Source organism: Myotis yumanensis, unplaced genomic scaffold, assembly GCF_028538775.1.
Source record: "Myotis yumanensis isolate MYYU_CA2020_CCGP unplaced genomic scaffold, mMyoYum1.0.hap1 SCAF_17, whole genome shotgun sequence".
In the NCBI taxonomy this organism is placed as follows: domain Eukaryota; kingdom Metazoa; phylum Chordata; class Mammalia; order Chiroptera; family Vespertilionidae; genus Myotis; species Myotis yumanensis.
Window position 1 is genome coordinate 37,580,406 of NW_027223768.1, and position 16,857 is coordinate 37,597,262.

General features: G+C 40.0%; 1 protein-coding gene across 1 annotated transcript; it reads right to left on the reverse strand.

The window, feature by feature from the left end:
• Positions 1 to 12,578: 12,578 nt before the first annotated feature.
• Positions 12,579 to 16,165, reverse strand: LOC138995661 (T-cell surface glycoprotein CD1e, membrane-associated-like). The gene is made up of 6 exons (XM_070396272.1): positions 16,096 to 16,165; positions 15,500 to 15,796; positions 14,295 to 14,573; positions 13,825 to 14,103; positions 13,345 to 13,438; positions 12,579 to 12,744 (listed from the first exon to the last, which is right to left on the reverse strand). Exons 1-6 carry the CDS (start codon positions 16,163 to 16,165, stop codon positions 12,579 to 12,581), a joined length of 1,185 nt encoding a protein of 394 aa, XP_070252373.1.
• Positions 16,166 to 16,857: the final 692 nt, after the last annotated feature.

The following is a 16,857-nucleotide window of genomic DNA, read 5'->3' on the forward strand; positions in this document are numbered from 1 at the left end:
ATGAATAATGAAATGGTAATAACTACATACTGATCAATAATGACTTTCAATGTTAATGGATTAAATACTCCAAACAAAGGATAAAATGTGGTAAACTGGATAAGAAAACAAGACACATATGCTGCCTATAAGAGATGCACTTCTGATAAAAAAAACAACAACAACAACACACAGAGATTGAAAGGAAAGAGATGGACAGTTTTTTCATGCAAATGTAAACAAAACAAAGAAAAGCTGGGGTAAAAATACTATAGCAAGAGAAAAAAAAGGTCGTTTCATAATAATAAAAAGATCAATCCAATAAGAGAATATATCACTTGTAAAAATTTATGCACCCAACATAGGAGAACCTAAGTATATAAAACCAATATTGATGCACATAAAGGGAGATATTTGCAGTAGTAGAGTAATTATAAGACACTTTAATAACCTATTGACCTCAATGTGTAGTTCATTCAGACAGAAAATCAATAAGCAAATAGCAGCCTTAAAAATATATTAGAACACATGAAAGTAATTGGTATTTTTAGAATATTTCACCCAAAAGCAGCAGAATATTTCTTTTATTCAAGAGCACATGGATCATTTTCCAGGCTAGACAACATATTGGGCCACAAAACAAGTCTCAATAAATTTATGAAGTTTGAGATCATATCAATCATATTTTTCTAATCACAATGTGAAACTACAAATCCATTAAAAACAGAAAACTGAAAAACACACAAATATGTGGGGCTAAATAACCTTCTGCTAAACAATGAATAGATTAGCAATGAGATAAAAAAAATCAAAAGATACCTTGAAACAAGTAAAAATGAAAACATAATAATCCACATTCTGCTTAACACATCCAAAGCAGTGCTAAGAGGAAAATTCATAGAAATACAGGCCTACCTCAAGAAACAAGAAAAATCTCACATCAACAATCTAAACTTACACCTACAGAACCTAAAAAATAAGAACACATAATATGTGAAGTGAGTACAATTAAATAAATGTTAAATATTAGAGCAAAAACAAACAAAATAATCTAAAAAACGCAAAAGATTAATGCAACCAAGAGTTGGTTCTTTGCAAAGATCCCCCACATTGATAAACATTTAACTAGACACATCAAGAGAGTGAGAGAGAAGACCTAAGTAAATAAAATCAGAAATGAAAGAGTAGAAGTGACAACTGACACTACAGAAACACAAATGATTATAAGAAAATACTATGAGCAATATATGCCAACAAATTGGTAAACCTAAAAGAAAAAAGATACACTTTTATAAATATACAGTCTTCTAAGAATGAATCAAGAAGAAACAGAAAATATTAACAAATCAATAACTGATAATAATAATATTGAATCAGTAATGAAATCACCCTCAACAAACAAAAGTCCTCTACCAGATGGCTCCACAGGTACATTTTACTAAACATTCAGAAAGAATTAACACTATCCTTTTTAAACTATTCCAAAAATCTGAAGAGAAAGGGAGGCTCCTGAGCTTATTGTATGAAACCTGCATGTCCCTGATTCCAAACTCAGACAAAGACATGACACAAAAAGAAAATTATAGGCAAACATTCCTGATGAACATAGATACGAAAATCCTCAGCAAAATATTAACAAACTGAATTCACCACTACGTTAAAAAAAGATAATCCATCATGACAAAATGTAATTTATTCCTGGGTGCAAGATTGCATCAGTATTTGGAAATCAATTAATGTGATACACCATGTACACAAAGATAAAATTTATATGAGTATATCACTACATTCAGAAAAAGCATTTGACATAATCTATTTATAATAAAAACTCTTAGCAAAGTGGTAATAGAAGGAACATACCTAAACATAATAAAGACCATATATGACAAACCCACAGCTAAAATGCTCAATGATGGAAAACTAACAATATTTTCTTTAACATCAGGAACAAGACAAGGATGTCCACCTTCTTCACTTTTGTTCAACATGGTATTGGTAGCTCTAGCCATAGCAATCAGACAAGAAAAAACAATTAAAAGACATCCAAATTGGAAAGGAAGAAATAAAACTATCATTATTTTCAAATGACATAATACTACATATAGAGAATCCTAAAGATTCCATCAAAAACTATTATAACAGATAAATTCAGTAAAGAAACAAGATACAAAAATAATCAGAAACTGGTTACATTTTTATACATGAACAACAAACTATCAGTAAGAGAAATTAAGAAAACAATCCCATTTACAATTGCATCAAAAAATAAACACTTTGAAATCAGTGAAACCATCCAAAATGGTCAGTGGACCTTAGTAGACATTTCTCCAAAGAGGACATAGAGTTGACCAATAAACATATTGAAATATGCTCAGTGTCATCACCAATCATCAGAGAAGTCCAAATTAAAACCACAATGAGAGAATGGCTGTCATCAATAAATTAACAAACACAGTGTTGGTAAGGATATGGCAATGGGAACCCTCGTGCATTGTCAGTAGTATGGCAACTTGGCACAGCCACTGTAGAAAACAGTATAAACCCTACTCACAAATCCAAAGTAGAGCTATCATACGACCCAGCAATTCCACTTCTGGGTATTTATTCAAAAAATTCAAAATATGAATTTAAAAAGACATGTACTAGTACTTCCCTACGTTCATTGCAGTATTATTTAAAACTAGAGGCCTGGTGCACAGATTCGTGCACATTAAAAAGAAATTAATTAGAAGGTGGTTGGCAGAGCAGGACTGGGTGAGAGGAGCCAGGCACACCCTGGAGCCAACCTCCCATGGTCCCTCCCCAGCTGGCTGCACCTGGGGCAGTGCTGAGGCTCAAAGGGCATCTGCAGAGTGAGCAGGGTCCCTCTGGCATGTGGGGTCCCTCTGCCTGGCCTGCAGGGATCCAGCTGAAACCTGAAGTCCAACATCCCCCGAGGGGTCCTGGATTGCAACAGGGTACTCTGCAAAGTTGCTGTTGCTCAGCAGCTCCTGCATTGAGCATCTGCTCCTTGCATGTGACAGCTTCTGGCCGGCCGGTCAGCCAGTCTCTTAGGCTTTTATATATATAGATAGCCAAGATATGGAAGCACCCTAAGTGTTCATTGATAGGCAAATGGATAAAAGAGTTGTTGTACATAAATACAATGAGAGATTTCTCAGCCATAAAAAAGATTAAATTCTTGCCACGTGTGACTCCAGGAATGGGTCTGAAGGGTACTAGGCTTAGTGAAACAAGTCAGACAAAGAAAGACAAATACCATATGAGTGTACTTATTTGTGGAATCTAAAACACAAAACAAACAAACCAAACAGAAAAAGACACATAAATACAGAGAACAAATGTATGGTTGCTAGGTGGGCAGGGGGCCGGGGGCTTGGGTGAAAAGGTGAACAGTTCAGAAGTACAAACTGGAAGTTCGAAAATAATCATGAGGATGTAAAATGCAGCATAGGGAATAAAGTCAATGATATTGTAATAAATATGTATGGTACCAGGGGGTACTAGACTACTGGGGGATTACTTCATAATTTATGTAACTGTCTAACCACTATGTTGCACACCTGAAACTAGTATAATATTAAATACACTGAAATTAAACATTTTTTTTAAAAAATGACTTTGGAATAAAAGAAAAACGTTACTTCTTGATATGTGGCTTAAGCACTGGCCGCAATTTGATGTGAGTGTTTGACATAGGTGAGACTAGAATAGGCAAAGATTTAAAAAGGAAGCGAGATTGTGTTTTAGCCATGCTGGGTTTATGATAACCATTAGAAATCCATAGAGCATGTTAGATAAATGGGTTTGGAGCTTGCTGGAGAGGTCAAATACAGAGATAAAACGTAAGGTGGCATTGACATGCAGATGGTGCTTAAGGGCATGGGGCATGGTGAGGCATACATTCTAGGGAGAAAATAGAGCTGGTGAAGAGATGAGGACTTGGGTCTGACTTGAGTGCTCCAACGTGAATGTCATCCAGGAAAGAAAAGAGAACAGTAATAAGGACTGAAGTAGAGTGACTGTGAGGCCGGGAAAGCTAGACAAGTGAGGTGGGGACTGTATAACACAGAGGGTACCAGTCTGCTGATAGTCGAGTAAGATGCTTGGTGACCATCAGATTTGCAGCAAGGAGGGTCTAATGCACTTGACAAGATTAGTCAGCGGGGAGAATGGGAGATAAATTGAAATTGGTTTGGGAGCCAATGAAAATGAAGAAATAGAAGCAGGAAAAAAAAAACACAGTTAATTTGAAAAATGTCACGAAAGGAAGCAGAGAGAAATGGAGCAATAGCTGAGAAAAAAAACAGAGATGAGAGCAATATGTTATTCTGCTGGCTGGTTGGTTTTTTAAAAAGTAGAGGACAGAGTATGCTTTCATAAGAAAGCTATTTTAAGGGGGTATTTTATTATTACTATTGATAGAAACTCATATCTGACTTATACAGCTAAAGATATTCAGGCATAAAGCACTAAATAAATGTAAATGGTTTATTTGCAGAAAAGTGATCTCTGGGGAATTTTCTAACATTCTTACTTACCATTTAAATGCATATTTCTACATCAGCCCTGAGATTTGAGTAACTGAAGTTTAAAAATTTTTAGTAAAATTAGCATATGTTCTGATTATGTACCTCATTAAACTAAATTTCTTGTAGGGTAACAAATGTATGACAACGGAATGGTGACTGAGGAACACTGATTGTACACCAGCCAAAGTTAAGTTCAGAGGACAAAAGAATACATTTTTAATCATTTTTCTAATATATCTCATGAAGTTAGGAATTAAGTTGTTATAAAAAATAAAACTGTTTTGGTGTGTACATCTGGGTAAATTACATAATATTTACACACTACATCTGTTGTCACAAAATCAGACATATCCCATGTCTTTTCTGCTCCTACACAAATGACAAATGACCTTCCCATGTGTGACGCAGCCCCTCAGGCCTACCAAGCGTCATGTGCCGTTTCTAAGACCAGGAAACCGAGACCCCATATGTGAAAACCACTAACCTGGATACTTGCTAAAAGAAAGAGCTTGGGTTAGTATGGAATTTGGTGTAACCTTGAAATATGGGAATTTGTTCCCAGCGTTCCCTGAGGAACAAATTTTCTGTTAGGGAACCCAGCTGACAGTGTATTGGAATGGAGGCTGTGATCGGCAAACACAGTTTCCTAGGCACATAAACACTGAGACACAGAAAGCACCTAAGATAATTGGTTTAAACACTATATATGCAGCAGATATAGGATTTAAAATAACATTCTCAAGTTAAACTGAAGACATTACTATGTAAATGCCACAACTAACTCACATGAAAGAGTCAATACCAGCCTTGCAAGTTGGTTTTTCTAAAGGGCACTCAAAGGCATAAAACTACATGTTGCTTTCTAAAGAAATAGCTTCCTCTCTATCAATCTTTTCTGTGTTGATAGAAAACCATGGATCAGCATATGTTTTGGAATTTCTGAATGATTGACTTTTAAAAAAATTATTGAATCTATTGGGTGACATTGGTTAGTAGAATTCTATACACATCATCTGTGGATTGTATCATGTGTTCACCATCCCCAGTTCAAGTCTCCTTCCATCACCATTTACACCCCCATAACCTCTTCTACTTCCCCCCACCTCTCCCTTCCTCTGGTAATTACCATACTGTTGTCTGTATCTATGAGGTGCAACTTGTTTGTTTGTTTTTTGCTTAATCACTTCACCTCTGCAACAGCATGAATGGACCTGGGGAGTATTGTGCTAAATAAAATAAGCCAGTCAGAGAAAGACAAGTACCACATGATTTCACTCAAGTGTGGAATCTAATGAACAAATGAAACTAACAAAATAGAAACAGACTCATAGAGAACAGACTGACTGCTGTCCGAGGGGAGGGGGTTGTAGGGCTGGTGAAAAAGATGGATGATTGATTTTTAAAGCCTCAAAACCACTTGTTCTCCACCTACTTAGAAACATCATAGGAGCCATTGTTGCCAATAAACACAACGTGACTCTAACCACAAAAGTGCACCACTTCAAAAAGAGGATGTATGCACCATTTACCACACTGTCAGTACACATCTGTGTTGGTCCTCCCACTGGCATATAGCAGGTGTCATAATCAGCAGGTGTCACCGAGAACAAGTACAGAATGGCTTAATCAAAAAAATAAAGCATTTTCTTGGACAACCTACTGAATAGAAGATATTTACCAATGAAATATCTGATAAGGGTTTAATATCCAAAATATATAAGGATTTCATACAACTTACCCCCAAAACAAACAGTCTGGTTTAAAAAAAAAAAAAACAGGCAGAAAAAACTGAATAGACACTTCTCCAAAGAGGAAATGGTCAATAGACATATGAAAAGATGCTCATCACTAATTGTCAAAAAAATGCAATTAAAATCACACATCTACTAGCACATTCCCTGTTTCTCCCCAGCGAAGTCTCTCTTTCTTTCTTTTTTCTTTCTTTCTTTCTTTCTTTCTTTCTTTCTTTCTTTCTTTCTTTCTTTCTTTCTTACTCTTTTTAAATAATATTTGTACTTACTTCAGAGAGGAAGGAGAGAGAGAGAGAGAGAGAGAGAGAGAGAGAGAGAGAGAGAGAAACATCAATGATGAGAGAGAATCATTGATCAACTGCCTTCAGCACATGCTCCAGTGGGGATGGAGCCTACGACCTGGGCATGTGCCCTGACCAGGAATCAAACCATGACCTCCTGGTTCATAGGTAGATGCTCAATCACTGAGCCACACCAGTCAAGCTTAATTGATATTTTTTAAGCATTTTTTCCCAAAACAGCAGCATATACATTTTTTTCAAGAGCACATGGAACATTCTCTAGACTAGACCACAGTTTAAGACATGACACACGTCTCAATAAACTCAAGAAGATTGAAATTACATCAAGCATCTTCTTCAAACACAATAATATGAAACTAGAAATCAATTTCAATAAAATAATTGAAACTCAGACCAACACATGGAGGCTAAGTAACATGTCCCTTCCCAGAGCACTCATATTAAATAAAAAATGAATTCTTGAGACAATGGAATGATGCATTTTAACTGATCTAACTGAAGTTGATCTTGATTCTCGAATTCCCTTAAACCACCTGTGTTTGTTGAAGAAGATGCCACCACCCCCCCTGCATATATACATCTAAGGAAATCAACCGTCTTCTGTATAAAAGGCTCAGTGGTTACACCTGGGGCAATTTTTCCATCACTTGACTTTATTTCTAGGTCTATAATAGGAAATAGATGGCAATGTACACTGGGTAAAGAGGTACAAGGGGTGTTCTGAGATAGCTTAAACACACACACACACACACACACACACACACACACACAAACACGCAAAACACTAAAAAGCCTGCCAATTTTTATCATTGGGAGTTGGGGGCCATATATGTGAGAGAATTATAAAGATCTTAGGCCAAGGATGAAGACACATATATCTCAATCTTGTAAAATTCATTGATATAGGAGTATTCCCCTGAGATTCAGAATTTAATACATTGGCTCATGTATCCAGAAATGGGATTGATAGTCTGCTAGAGTGAGTAATTAAAGACTAAACTTAAATTAACATTGACTCATGGTCAATAATTTGGAAATGCCACAGTTTTTGAAACACACCATAAAGGAATTAACCCAAAGACTCTGGGAAATAAATGTGTTGGAATGAAAAAAACAAAAACTATAGACAACTTCCTCAGCCCCTAGCCATCAATGCCCAGGGGACCTGATGCATTTGTAAAATGTATTGGTGATAGGAATATAAACACCCTTAAAGAGTTCTGTAATAATCGCCATCAGTAGACCAGAGATGAGAGCATGAACACTACAGAGGAATTTAGTTCACTGATATAAATTAGAGTAATAGTATAATGTAGGATAGAAGCCAGGAGTTCACACAAAATGATCAGAGATAAGATGGGGCAATAATTAATATAAATTGAAGTTTAGGGTAAGGATTAGTGTTTTAATCTGCAGAGATCTGTGGAAATGGCTAATTGATCAAGGTGTTTCTAGCAATGGAAGAGATGAGAAGCCAACTAATGTATTCTATGTCTGATGAATAGCTATGTAAGTTACCGGTGTGGCAATATATGGCCTCTTACCCAATTTTCAGATCTGGACCAGTTCGCAAACCTGAAATTCCTTTATTGTGGAAGAAGATGCATAATTTTGAAGAAAGACATTGCAACATGGCCAATATTGTATCCTGAGAATCTTGATTCAATATTTCCCCAGAAGGGCCATTGGCATTTATCAAAGTCCCTGTGCACTGCAAAAACAAAAATATCTAAACTTCTTGGGAAGTATTAGGTACTGTCTATAAACTTATGCAGACCTAATGAGATCCAAAATGACTTACTGATCAAAGTAGGGACTTATAGAGGTCAGATATTAGATGGAGTCTTCTCTCAAGTCTGCCAGGGTTGGAGGTTATTTGAAACTGAACTCAGTCCCTGTATAGTCTGGTTGGTCAATGTCTTCTTTAGCCTTATTTGTATTATATTTCTTTGTGAGGTCTTAACTCAAAGTTCACTAGCCCATTAGTCTTTGGTGGTCCAAGAACTGTACTTTTGCCCTCTAGTTGCATGTGGCTCAACCTTTTGACTTTTCAGTAGTCTCTTCCAGATTGCCAGATTTGCCTAGGGAGGTAAGTGCTCTTCAAATACCAGATCGACCTCTCCATGATTTTTGTTATTCCTGGACCCTAATCCTTTGTTAGGATCCTGATATCTTCCAACCATTTTTCCCCCAATATTGTAATGTAGCTTTGCCAGTTGTACCTGGTGAGTGAGTTGATCCAAATTTTCTAATCCACCATTCCCAAAAGATAAAAGTAGATGTTTCAATTTATGCATAATATACATAATGAAAAGTAGACAAAAGCGTATAGCATAATAAATTTTTACAAATTGAACATACCAGATAAATTGAATATTATGAGAATACCATAAGATTCCATTTTGTCACTTCCCAGGTATTATGTTCCAAAACATAACCTCTACTCCGACTTCTATCACCTTAGGTTTTTGTTATTTTTTATTTCAATTTTCATTCGATGTTTCCAAATATTTAAAAAGTAAAGATTCTTACACCAATGATCTCCAATGAGACCATGCAAAGCAATTCAAAGTGTATGCAACCATCAACCCCTGCTTCAGTTTTGCTGCTTGATACAACTGTGGGATCATCACCAGAAAACTGAATGGAATGTGCCTGCATAGGAAATTCCTCCCATTTACAAAAAAGAAAAACAAAAATCATGCAGGATACTTGCTACTTTGTGTCTGTAAGTCAATTTCAAACTTGCCATTGTTATTTAGGAGGCTCATGGGACTGAAAATTTTAGCTGTCCAATTTTGTCCAACTGGGCAGGGGGCCTAGCCCTGAGGGGGTCTGCCTAGGGCCAGCCAGTAGTGTGTGGGTTCTTGACTACATTCAGGAAATAGTTCACAACGTGAGTCCAGCTGAGTGTGAGGGTGTGTTTATGAAAGCTGGGGGCAGAGAAACGAGGAATTGTTTAGCATAGAAGAAGCAACAGAAGAGCCTAGGCTCACCGAAAAGTCAAAGGAAGGGGAGCCTTGGGGGCAAGTTTGGGGGCTTTATCCCTCTTAATAGAAATAAATCTCCCTTATTCTGATTTTGCTATACTGGGTTCCAGAATAGTAGTTAATAACCCTTGATTTGCCATTTAAAGTGTGACAACTGTATTCTGTTGCATTATACCCATTTTTGCTAATTGCAAAGACTAAAGACAGTTGGTTTGCTAAGTGGCACCGAGAAAAATTCTGACCCAAGTCAGAATTTGGACTACTTTGTCCAAATGTTTCTGACTAAAGAATGTTATACACTATTTGTAAGCTCACTTTTAAGAAATGGCTAACATTAATACTGTACATATTTTACAGGTCAGATACATAGTCTAAAAGTTTATACAATAAGTTTAAGGACTAGTAACTCTAAGAATGTCAGGTACAAAAATACCTCTCCCCACCCAAGTACTTGTGGCAGCATTTCAGGTTCTATATACAAAACAATTCTGTTTCTCTGCTGGGTTAAGTATGTAATATTAAGAATGTCAGAGATTATTGAGAAAACAGTCTTAATTCATTAAAGTTCTATTACCATAATTCTGACCTTTTTACTTTTGGTCATTATACAAATAAAATCATGTTGTCCTGTCTTATTTCTTCACATATCATGATTGTGAGAATTGGATGGTGTTTTTTAATTCATCATTTAGAACTTTTGTATTTTAGGACATTTTTTGGTTTATGGAAAAAATTTCACAGAAAATACAGTGTTCCCATATATACCCCCACACAGTATCCCTATTATTAACATCTTAAATTGCTATGCTACAATTAAACCAATATTGATACATTAATATTAACCAAAGTCCATCATTTACATAGGGCTTCACTCTCTGTATTATACAGTTCTATAGTTTTTCACAAATGTATAATGTCATATATCCACTATTATATCACACAGAAAAATTTCAGCATCCTAAAAATGTCCTCAGATTTACCTATTCGTCTCTTTCTTCCTCCTGCAAACCACTGACAACCACTGTCTCTATAGTTTTGCTTTCTCCAGAATGTCATGTAGTCGGAATCATATAATATATGGCCCTTTTCAACTGGCTTCTTTCGCTTGGCAATATGCATATAAGATTTCTCAATGTCCTTTTACGTCAGGATAGCTTTTTTCCTCTATATTTTTATTGTTTTACCAATACTATGCTATCTTGATACTATACCATTATAGTGTCTTGAAGTCAGGTGGTACATTCCTTCAACTTTATTCCTTTCTTCCAATATGTTTTAAAATCTAAATTTTATTTTTATTCAGATAAAGTGAGGCCAACAGATCAGTATTGTCATTTTAAAAATACTTTATTACACACAGCTTCCGGGAGGGGGTATTCCATGCCACTCGGGGCTACGACAGGGAATGCCAAGTTTAGTCACAGACAGCCAGAGCAAGGGGAACTGAGAGACAGCCTTTTTGTGTTTTGTGTTTTGAGGTTTTTAAAAAATATATATTTTTATTGATTTCAGAGAGGAAGGAAGAGGGAGAGAGAGATAGACACATCAATGATGAGAGGGAATTATCAATCGGCTGTCTCTTGCATGTCCCCTACTGGGGATCAAGCCCGCAACCCATGCATAGGCCCTTGACTGGAATCGAACCTGGGACCCTTCAATCTGCTGGCCAATGCTCTATCCACTGAGCCAAACCAGCTAGGACTTTTTTGTGGTTTTTATGTGAATGACAAAGGCAGGGCAAACAGGCTAACAGATTTAGAATTCGCTGGTTTGAATAGTTTTAGTGAACTTCCGTGTGTAGAGCTTGTCCCCAGAGGTCTGAGTCCAGCTGGACAGGGAAATAGTGTAAGAACTGGAAAAAGCCGAATGTTGAGGGTTTGGGCTCTGGATTGGTTGGTTTTCATATTAAAGACACGCTCTAAAGCAAGAGAGAGGGAGAGGAATCTCCATCCGGAGTCTAAATATATAAGACTCAAAAGCATAGAAGAAAAATGTCCTTTTCTTACCACAGAATCTAACTTCTCTGTTGCTGGTGGGAGCCGGGCTCTGGGGACTTGGCTGACACGAGCACTTTCAGAAGCCCCCACGGGAGAAGGGGATATGGTAAAAGACTTTATTTGCGCTGAGTTACATTCCTCAGGCTCCAAAGCCCCTTGCCCCTTAGCCCAGGCCTGAGAAAGGTACAGCTGGGGCTCCAGCAGAGCCAGAAGCGAGGCCAGAGTCCAGAGCTTCCATTCCACGGTGAAGCTGGTCCCGTCCATTCAGTCAGATGGAGTCCATTAATCCACTGCGTGGTCCCAAACAATGGATTAATGCATTTGTCTTGAGATTTCAATTGAACAATCCTGGGACGCTTCCATGAGAAACAGGCATAAGAATTCGAGTTTGAAGGATCAATAAACATGTGGCCAAAGCAGAAAAGAGGTTATCACCAGATGGGGGTTGGCGGGAGGACAGATTTCCAAGGAGTCAGGCTTTCTATCAGGATACAGTGTTTTGAACAAATCTTGCTTTGTTTAAGCAGAGAAATTTACAATAGCTCAGATTTGAAAATTGCCCAAGTGTCTATCAGTAGACGAGTGGATAAAAAAGCTGTGGTACATTTACACCATGGGATACGACATGACTGTAAAGAAGAAAGCACTCTTACCATTTGCAACAGCATGGAGGGACCTGGAGAGCATTACGCTAAGGGAAATACGCCAGTCAGAGAAAGACAAGTATCACATGATCTCACTCATATGTGGAATCTAATGAACAAAATAAACTGATGAACAAAATAGATTCAGAGATATAGAAGCATGGAATAGACTGATGAATTTTAGGTGGAAGGTGTGGGTGAGAGAATGGGGGGTGGTGATTAATGGGGGAATATGCACAGCCCATAGACACAGACAATAGTGTGGTGAAGGCTTGGGAGAGGCAGGTGCAGGTTGGAGGGGTCAATGGTAAAAAAAAGGGAGGACATCTGTAATACTTTCTACAATAAAAAAGAATTTTATGCATCAGGTAAAACATATGCCATCAGAGTTTGCTTAGGCTTATTTTTACTTTCTTCAAGAATCTGTTTTTCATCCATGATTTCTGTGCCAGGCACAACTGATTTCCTAAACTCCTGGGTTCTTGGCTGTTGGGTCCTGTGGGAAAGGCAAGGCTGGGTGCCTGGGGAGAGCAGACGCTCCAGTTTGAGCTGCGGGAGAAGAAGAGAATCTTGATCTCAAAGAAAGGAAATCAAGAAAGGGGGGAGTCTGACAAGGCCAACCTGTACCTTAACGGAGCCCATCTGTCTTTTTGCATCTGTGATAACACGTCCTTGAAAAGTCTGGGTAACTTGTAACTTCCCTTTTTCCAGACCCCTTGGGGCACACCCTAATGTGCCTGGGCGCCAGGACAGATACTACCAATTCCTTCATTGTTATTGGTATCATATTAATTGTGGACTGCTAACTATCCTGCACCCACCTAAGTAAGTGTCTATCTTTTTACTTTTTATCTAATCCAGAGGTTCCCCCTCCCCTGTTTGCTTTCTCCCGCCTCTCTAATTTATCAGTGGATTTCAAGTAACCCACCTACATCCCCTTCCTTTGATTGCAAGGTATAAAGTAGATGAAAACCCACCATTCTCTGGAGCACTATCCCAATCCGTTGAGATACTGCTTCCCAGCAATTGTCGACAGTTTGGCTCAAATAAACTCACAAAAATTCTTTTTAAAAAAAGAAAAAGAAAGAACGGGGGAAGAAAGAAAACAATAGAGGAAGTAGTTGAAGGAACAGAACAAGAAAATCTCACCTCTGCTTTTGAAACCACGGGCCAACCACAATCAACATAACCAGGGTAACCATTATAGCCAAGCAGATCAATATCAGGAGGACGGGGTATCCGTCTGGTTGGGGATAAAATAAGAATGCCAACTTATGAAGTGTCTCTATTCTACCTCAGTTAATGCTTCTCGTTTCCCAGGGTGGGGCCTTCCACAAGTTTTCCTCTGTATTTTCTAGAGCCCTCCTCTCAGTTCTTCCTGGTCTATGTCCCTGATTTCACCCCCCTCTCTCTTTTTTACTAAATCATTAGATCCCTCTTTTTTTTCTCTTTACTACCTCTAATCCTCTCCTGTTTTCTTTGCTTTCCTTCTTCACCCTTCTTTACTTGGATTTTCCCACTTTCTCCTCAGTGCTTAGCATTCCTATTCATTTCCCCAGATGTTCATTCACTAGCCCTGGAACTATGGGAAGACTCTCATTTACCCCAGCAGCCCTGGTTCTTCCTCACCCCAGTGGATGACTAGATCATGGCCTCTGAGGCTGCTGTGTTTCACTCGACAAGTCAGGCCAGTCGCCTCTTGAGCTGCCACGTCCAGGGTCACTCGCAGATACCATGTTCTGTCAGCGTTAGGCAGCACTTCCCCTTGCTGAGTGCCCGGGTACACCTGCTCACCGCGCATCCACCGCACCCACACAGGTTTGGGGTGAAAGCCAGACACATGGCACACCAGCAGCAGACGCCCAGGACCAGAGCTAGTGCCTTTGGACACCCAAGCCTCTGGCTTCACTGGAAAGAAGAGAAGTGGACTTAGTGACTCAGCTACCTCAGCAGTTTGAGTAACCACTTCTTTCTCTTGTCTTGGAAACAACACTCATCCCCTAGCCTCTTATTGTGTGTTTCAAAGAGATGATGAGTTAAAAACTCAGATACAAGAACTAAAGCACGAAGGATGTGAGAGGAGAGGAAGTTGGGCTGACCTTGCCTTTCCAGTTCTGACTTCCCTGCTGCAGCGATGCCAGCCAGTAAGCGAGGGCAGGTGTCACCCAGAAGGTTCTTCGCAACTTCTTTGATAACGCGGTAGCGATTGAGCAGTTTGCAGACATTCTGAGCCCGACTTCCTGCGCCTGGAGATGGCTTCCAGGAATATCCTTGCAAACTCAGGAAATCTGATCCTTGATATGCCCCATTTAAGAAGGCTTCTGGGGCCTTCCCAGGATGCATTGTACAGCCAGATGATATCTGGATCACAAAGGGATCTGAGGGGGACAAACTAGAGAGCGTCAGTATGGAAAGCATTGTTGGGAGGGAAAGTAAACAATCTGTAAAGTAAAGAGAATCAAGGGAAGAAAAATATTCTGGCGAATCACATGGGATACTCCTGCTGGGATGAAAAGGGGAGGGGGAGATTGTGGGAAGAAAATGTGAAGAGAATAAAGGTATGTAAAAATAATGAATCTGACAAGTATCACAGGATCTCACTCATCTGTGGAATCTAAGTAACAAAACCAACTGAAGAACGGAGTGGATCCAGAGACAGGGAAGCGTGGAACAGAGTTCAGAATCTTGGAGGGAAGGCGGGGGAGGGTGGCTGGGTGGGAAATAATCAACCAAGAGCCTTGTACGCATATATGCATGGCCCATGGCCACGGACAATGGGGCTGTGGGGGCCTGCGGGGGAGGGGGTGCAGGCAGGCCGGAGGGGTCAATGGAGGAAATGGGTACATATGTAATACTTTCAACAATAAAGAATTGTTATTTTAAAAAATAATAATTAATTTGAAAAGGCTAGATGGGAAGACTTAGAAATATAGCTGACTTGTCAGAAAGAGCTTACTTGGGAGGCTTGGGTTAGGGTTAGGCCACGTGAACACTCAGGCCAGGAAGAAAGGAGAGCAGATCCTGGCTGGGAAAAGCTGAGTCTGAGGCTGAGGGTGAGGAAAGAACATCAGAAGGAGACAGCTATTCCAAGGAGGCAGAATATGAGGTACATTCAGGTCCTTCTGTGTTTGTGGTGGGGTGAGGTAGAGTGGGAGTGACGGTGAAAGGTGAAGCAAAGAGGAGAGAGTGAGTGAAGGGAGTCAGAAAACAAGGTCAGGAAGGTTGAATGAAGGTCAGAACCCATATACCATCTTCACCTGGTCGGGCCCCTCAGGCAAAAACCAGCTTGGAATAGCAAACTCACATTCCAACTGAAACTGACTGGAATACGCCTGCACTTCCCGGGGAAATCCATCGAAGTACAGCTGCAATAGCACATTGATGTTCTCCAACTCCTCCTTGCTAAAATTACCCCGGGACCAGGGCAACTGATAGACGATGGTGCCCGAGACACTGTCCCAGCGATGAGTCTGCACTTCGCCCAGCCAGCCTGAGCCCTGGGTGTTCACCCAGCTGTGGTTGGCAAAGGAGAAGATCTGGATCATGTGAAAGGAGAGGGGTTCTCCTGCTGCTAGATGATGGGGTCCGAGGACGTGGCCAGCTGAGAGACAGAGAAATGACAATGGAGAGAGGGTGAAAGGAGGGGAGAAGAAGGGCCCATCTAGGAAAAGTTTGCACATATTCTCACCTCCCCTTCCCCCTGATCCAGTTTCTTCTCCCCAAAATCAGAGAGAGAAACTGAGACTGGGGGCAAGGATATGTTGCCCAGAACTAGCCTGGCATGCAGATTACAAGGGCACCCAGGGAGAGCGTTACTCCCTGCCCCCAGATCCTGCCCAGAACCTTTCTCCACCCTGCTATGCCCGACCTCAGGTATCTTTCCACCTGGGTTCCCCTTACCCTCTGGGCTTGGCCCAGGGCAGAGAATTCCCTTGAAGAGCAAGGGCAGCAGCAGCAGCAGCAGCAGCATTGAAGCTTGTTGGGTAAAGGATGCCTCAGCAGGACAAGCGTTCCTCAGAACTCAGAGACCAGCTTCCCTTCCCTTCCCTTTTGTGCTCTTATGTAACTTGCCCTGCCACGCAGACAAACACACCTCTCCCTCTGCTCACTTCTCTGTCAGAGAAACCCTGCTGCCTCCCTCGCCACAGCCTCCCACAACGTCTCTCATTTCCCCCCCATCTCTACCACTATGGGGCCTCCACATTTTCTTCCTGCTCCTGTCTGTGTCCTAACCTCCCTGTGGTGCCAACAACCATAAAATGAGACTGGCTTCCAACAAGGTCTGCAGTCTGTGGTCTGGCTGGAAAATTATGTCCCTCTTGGCCTTGGAGAAATCAAGTCCATACTTGGGTTCTCATATCCTTTTCTACAGAAAGAGGTGATAGAAGGTCATTGGTAGTTCCCAGTGGCCTTGCCAGAAGTGCTCCCACTCCTCATCTCTCTGTGGTCTCCTCCTCCTCCTATCAGCTTCCCAGCCTTCCTTTCTTCTTTATCTTCTCTGTATTATTTTACCTACCCATCAGTCTACTGTCATTCTTCTCATGCCCTTGCCTGTTCTCCTTATCCCCTCAGGTCTCTCTATCTTTTTATTCTGCTCTTTACAAAAACATTATTAGAAGACACTAGGCACTTTGAACGTACCTTTATCATCATGGGCAACTC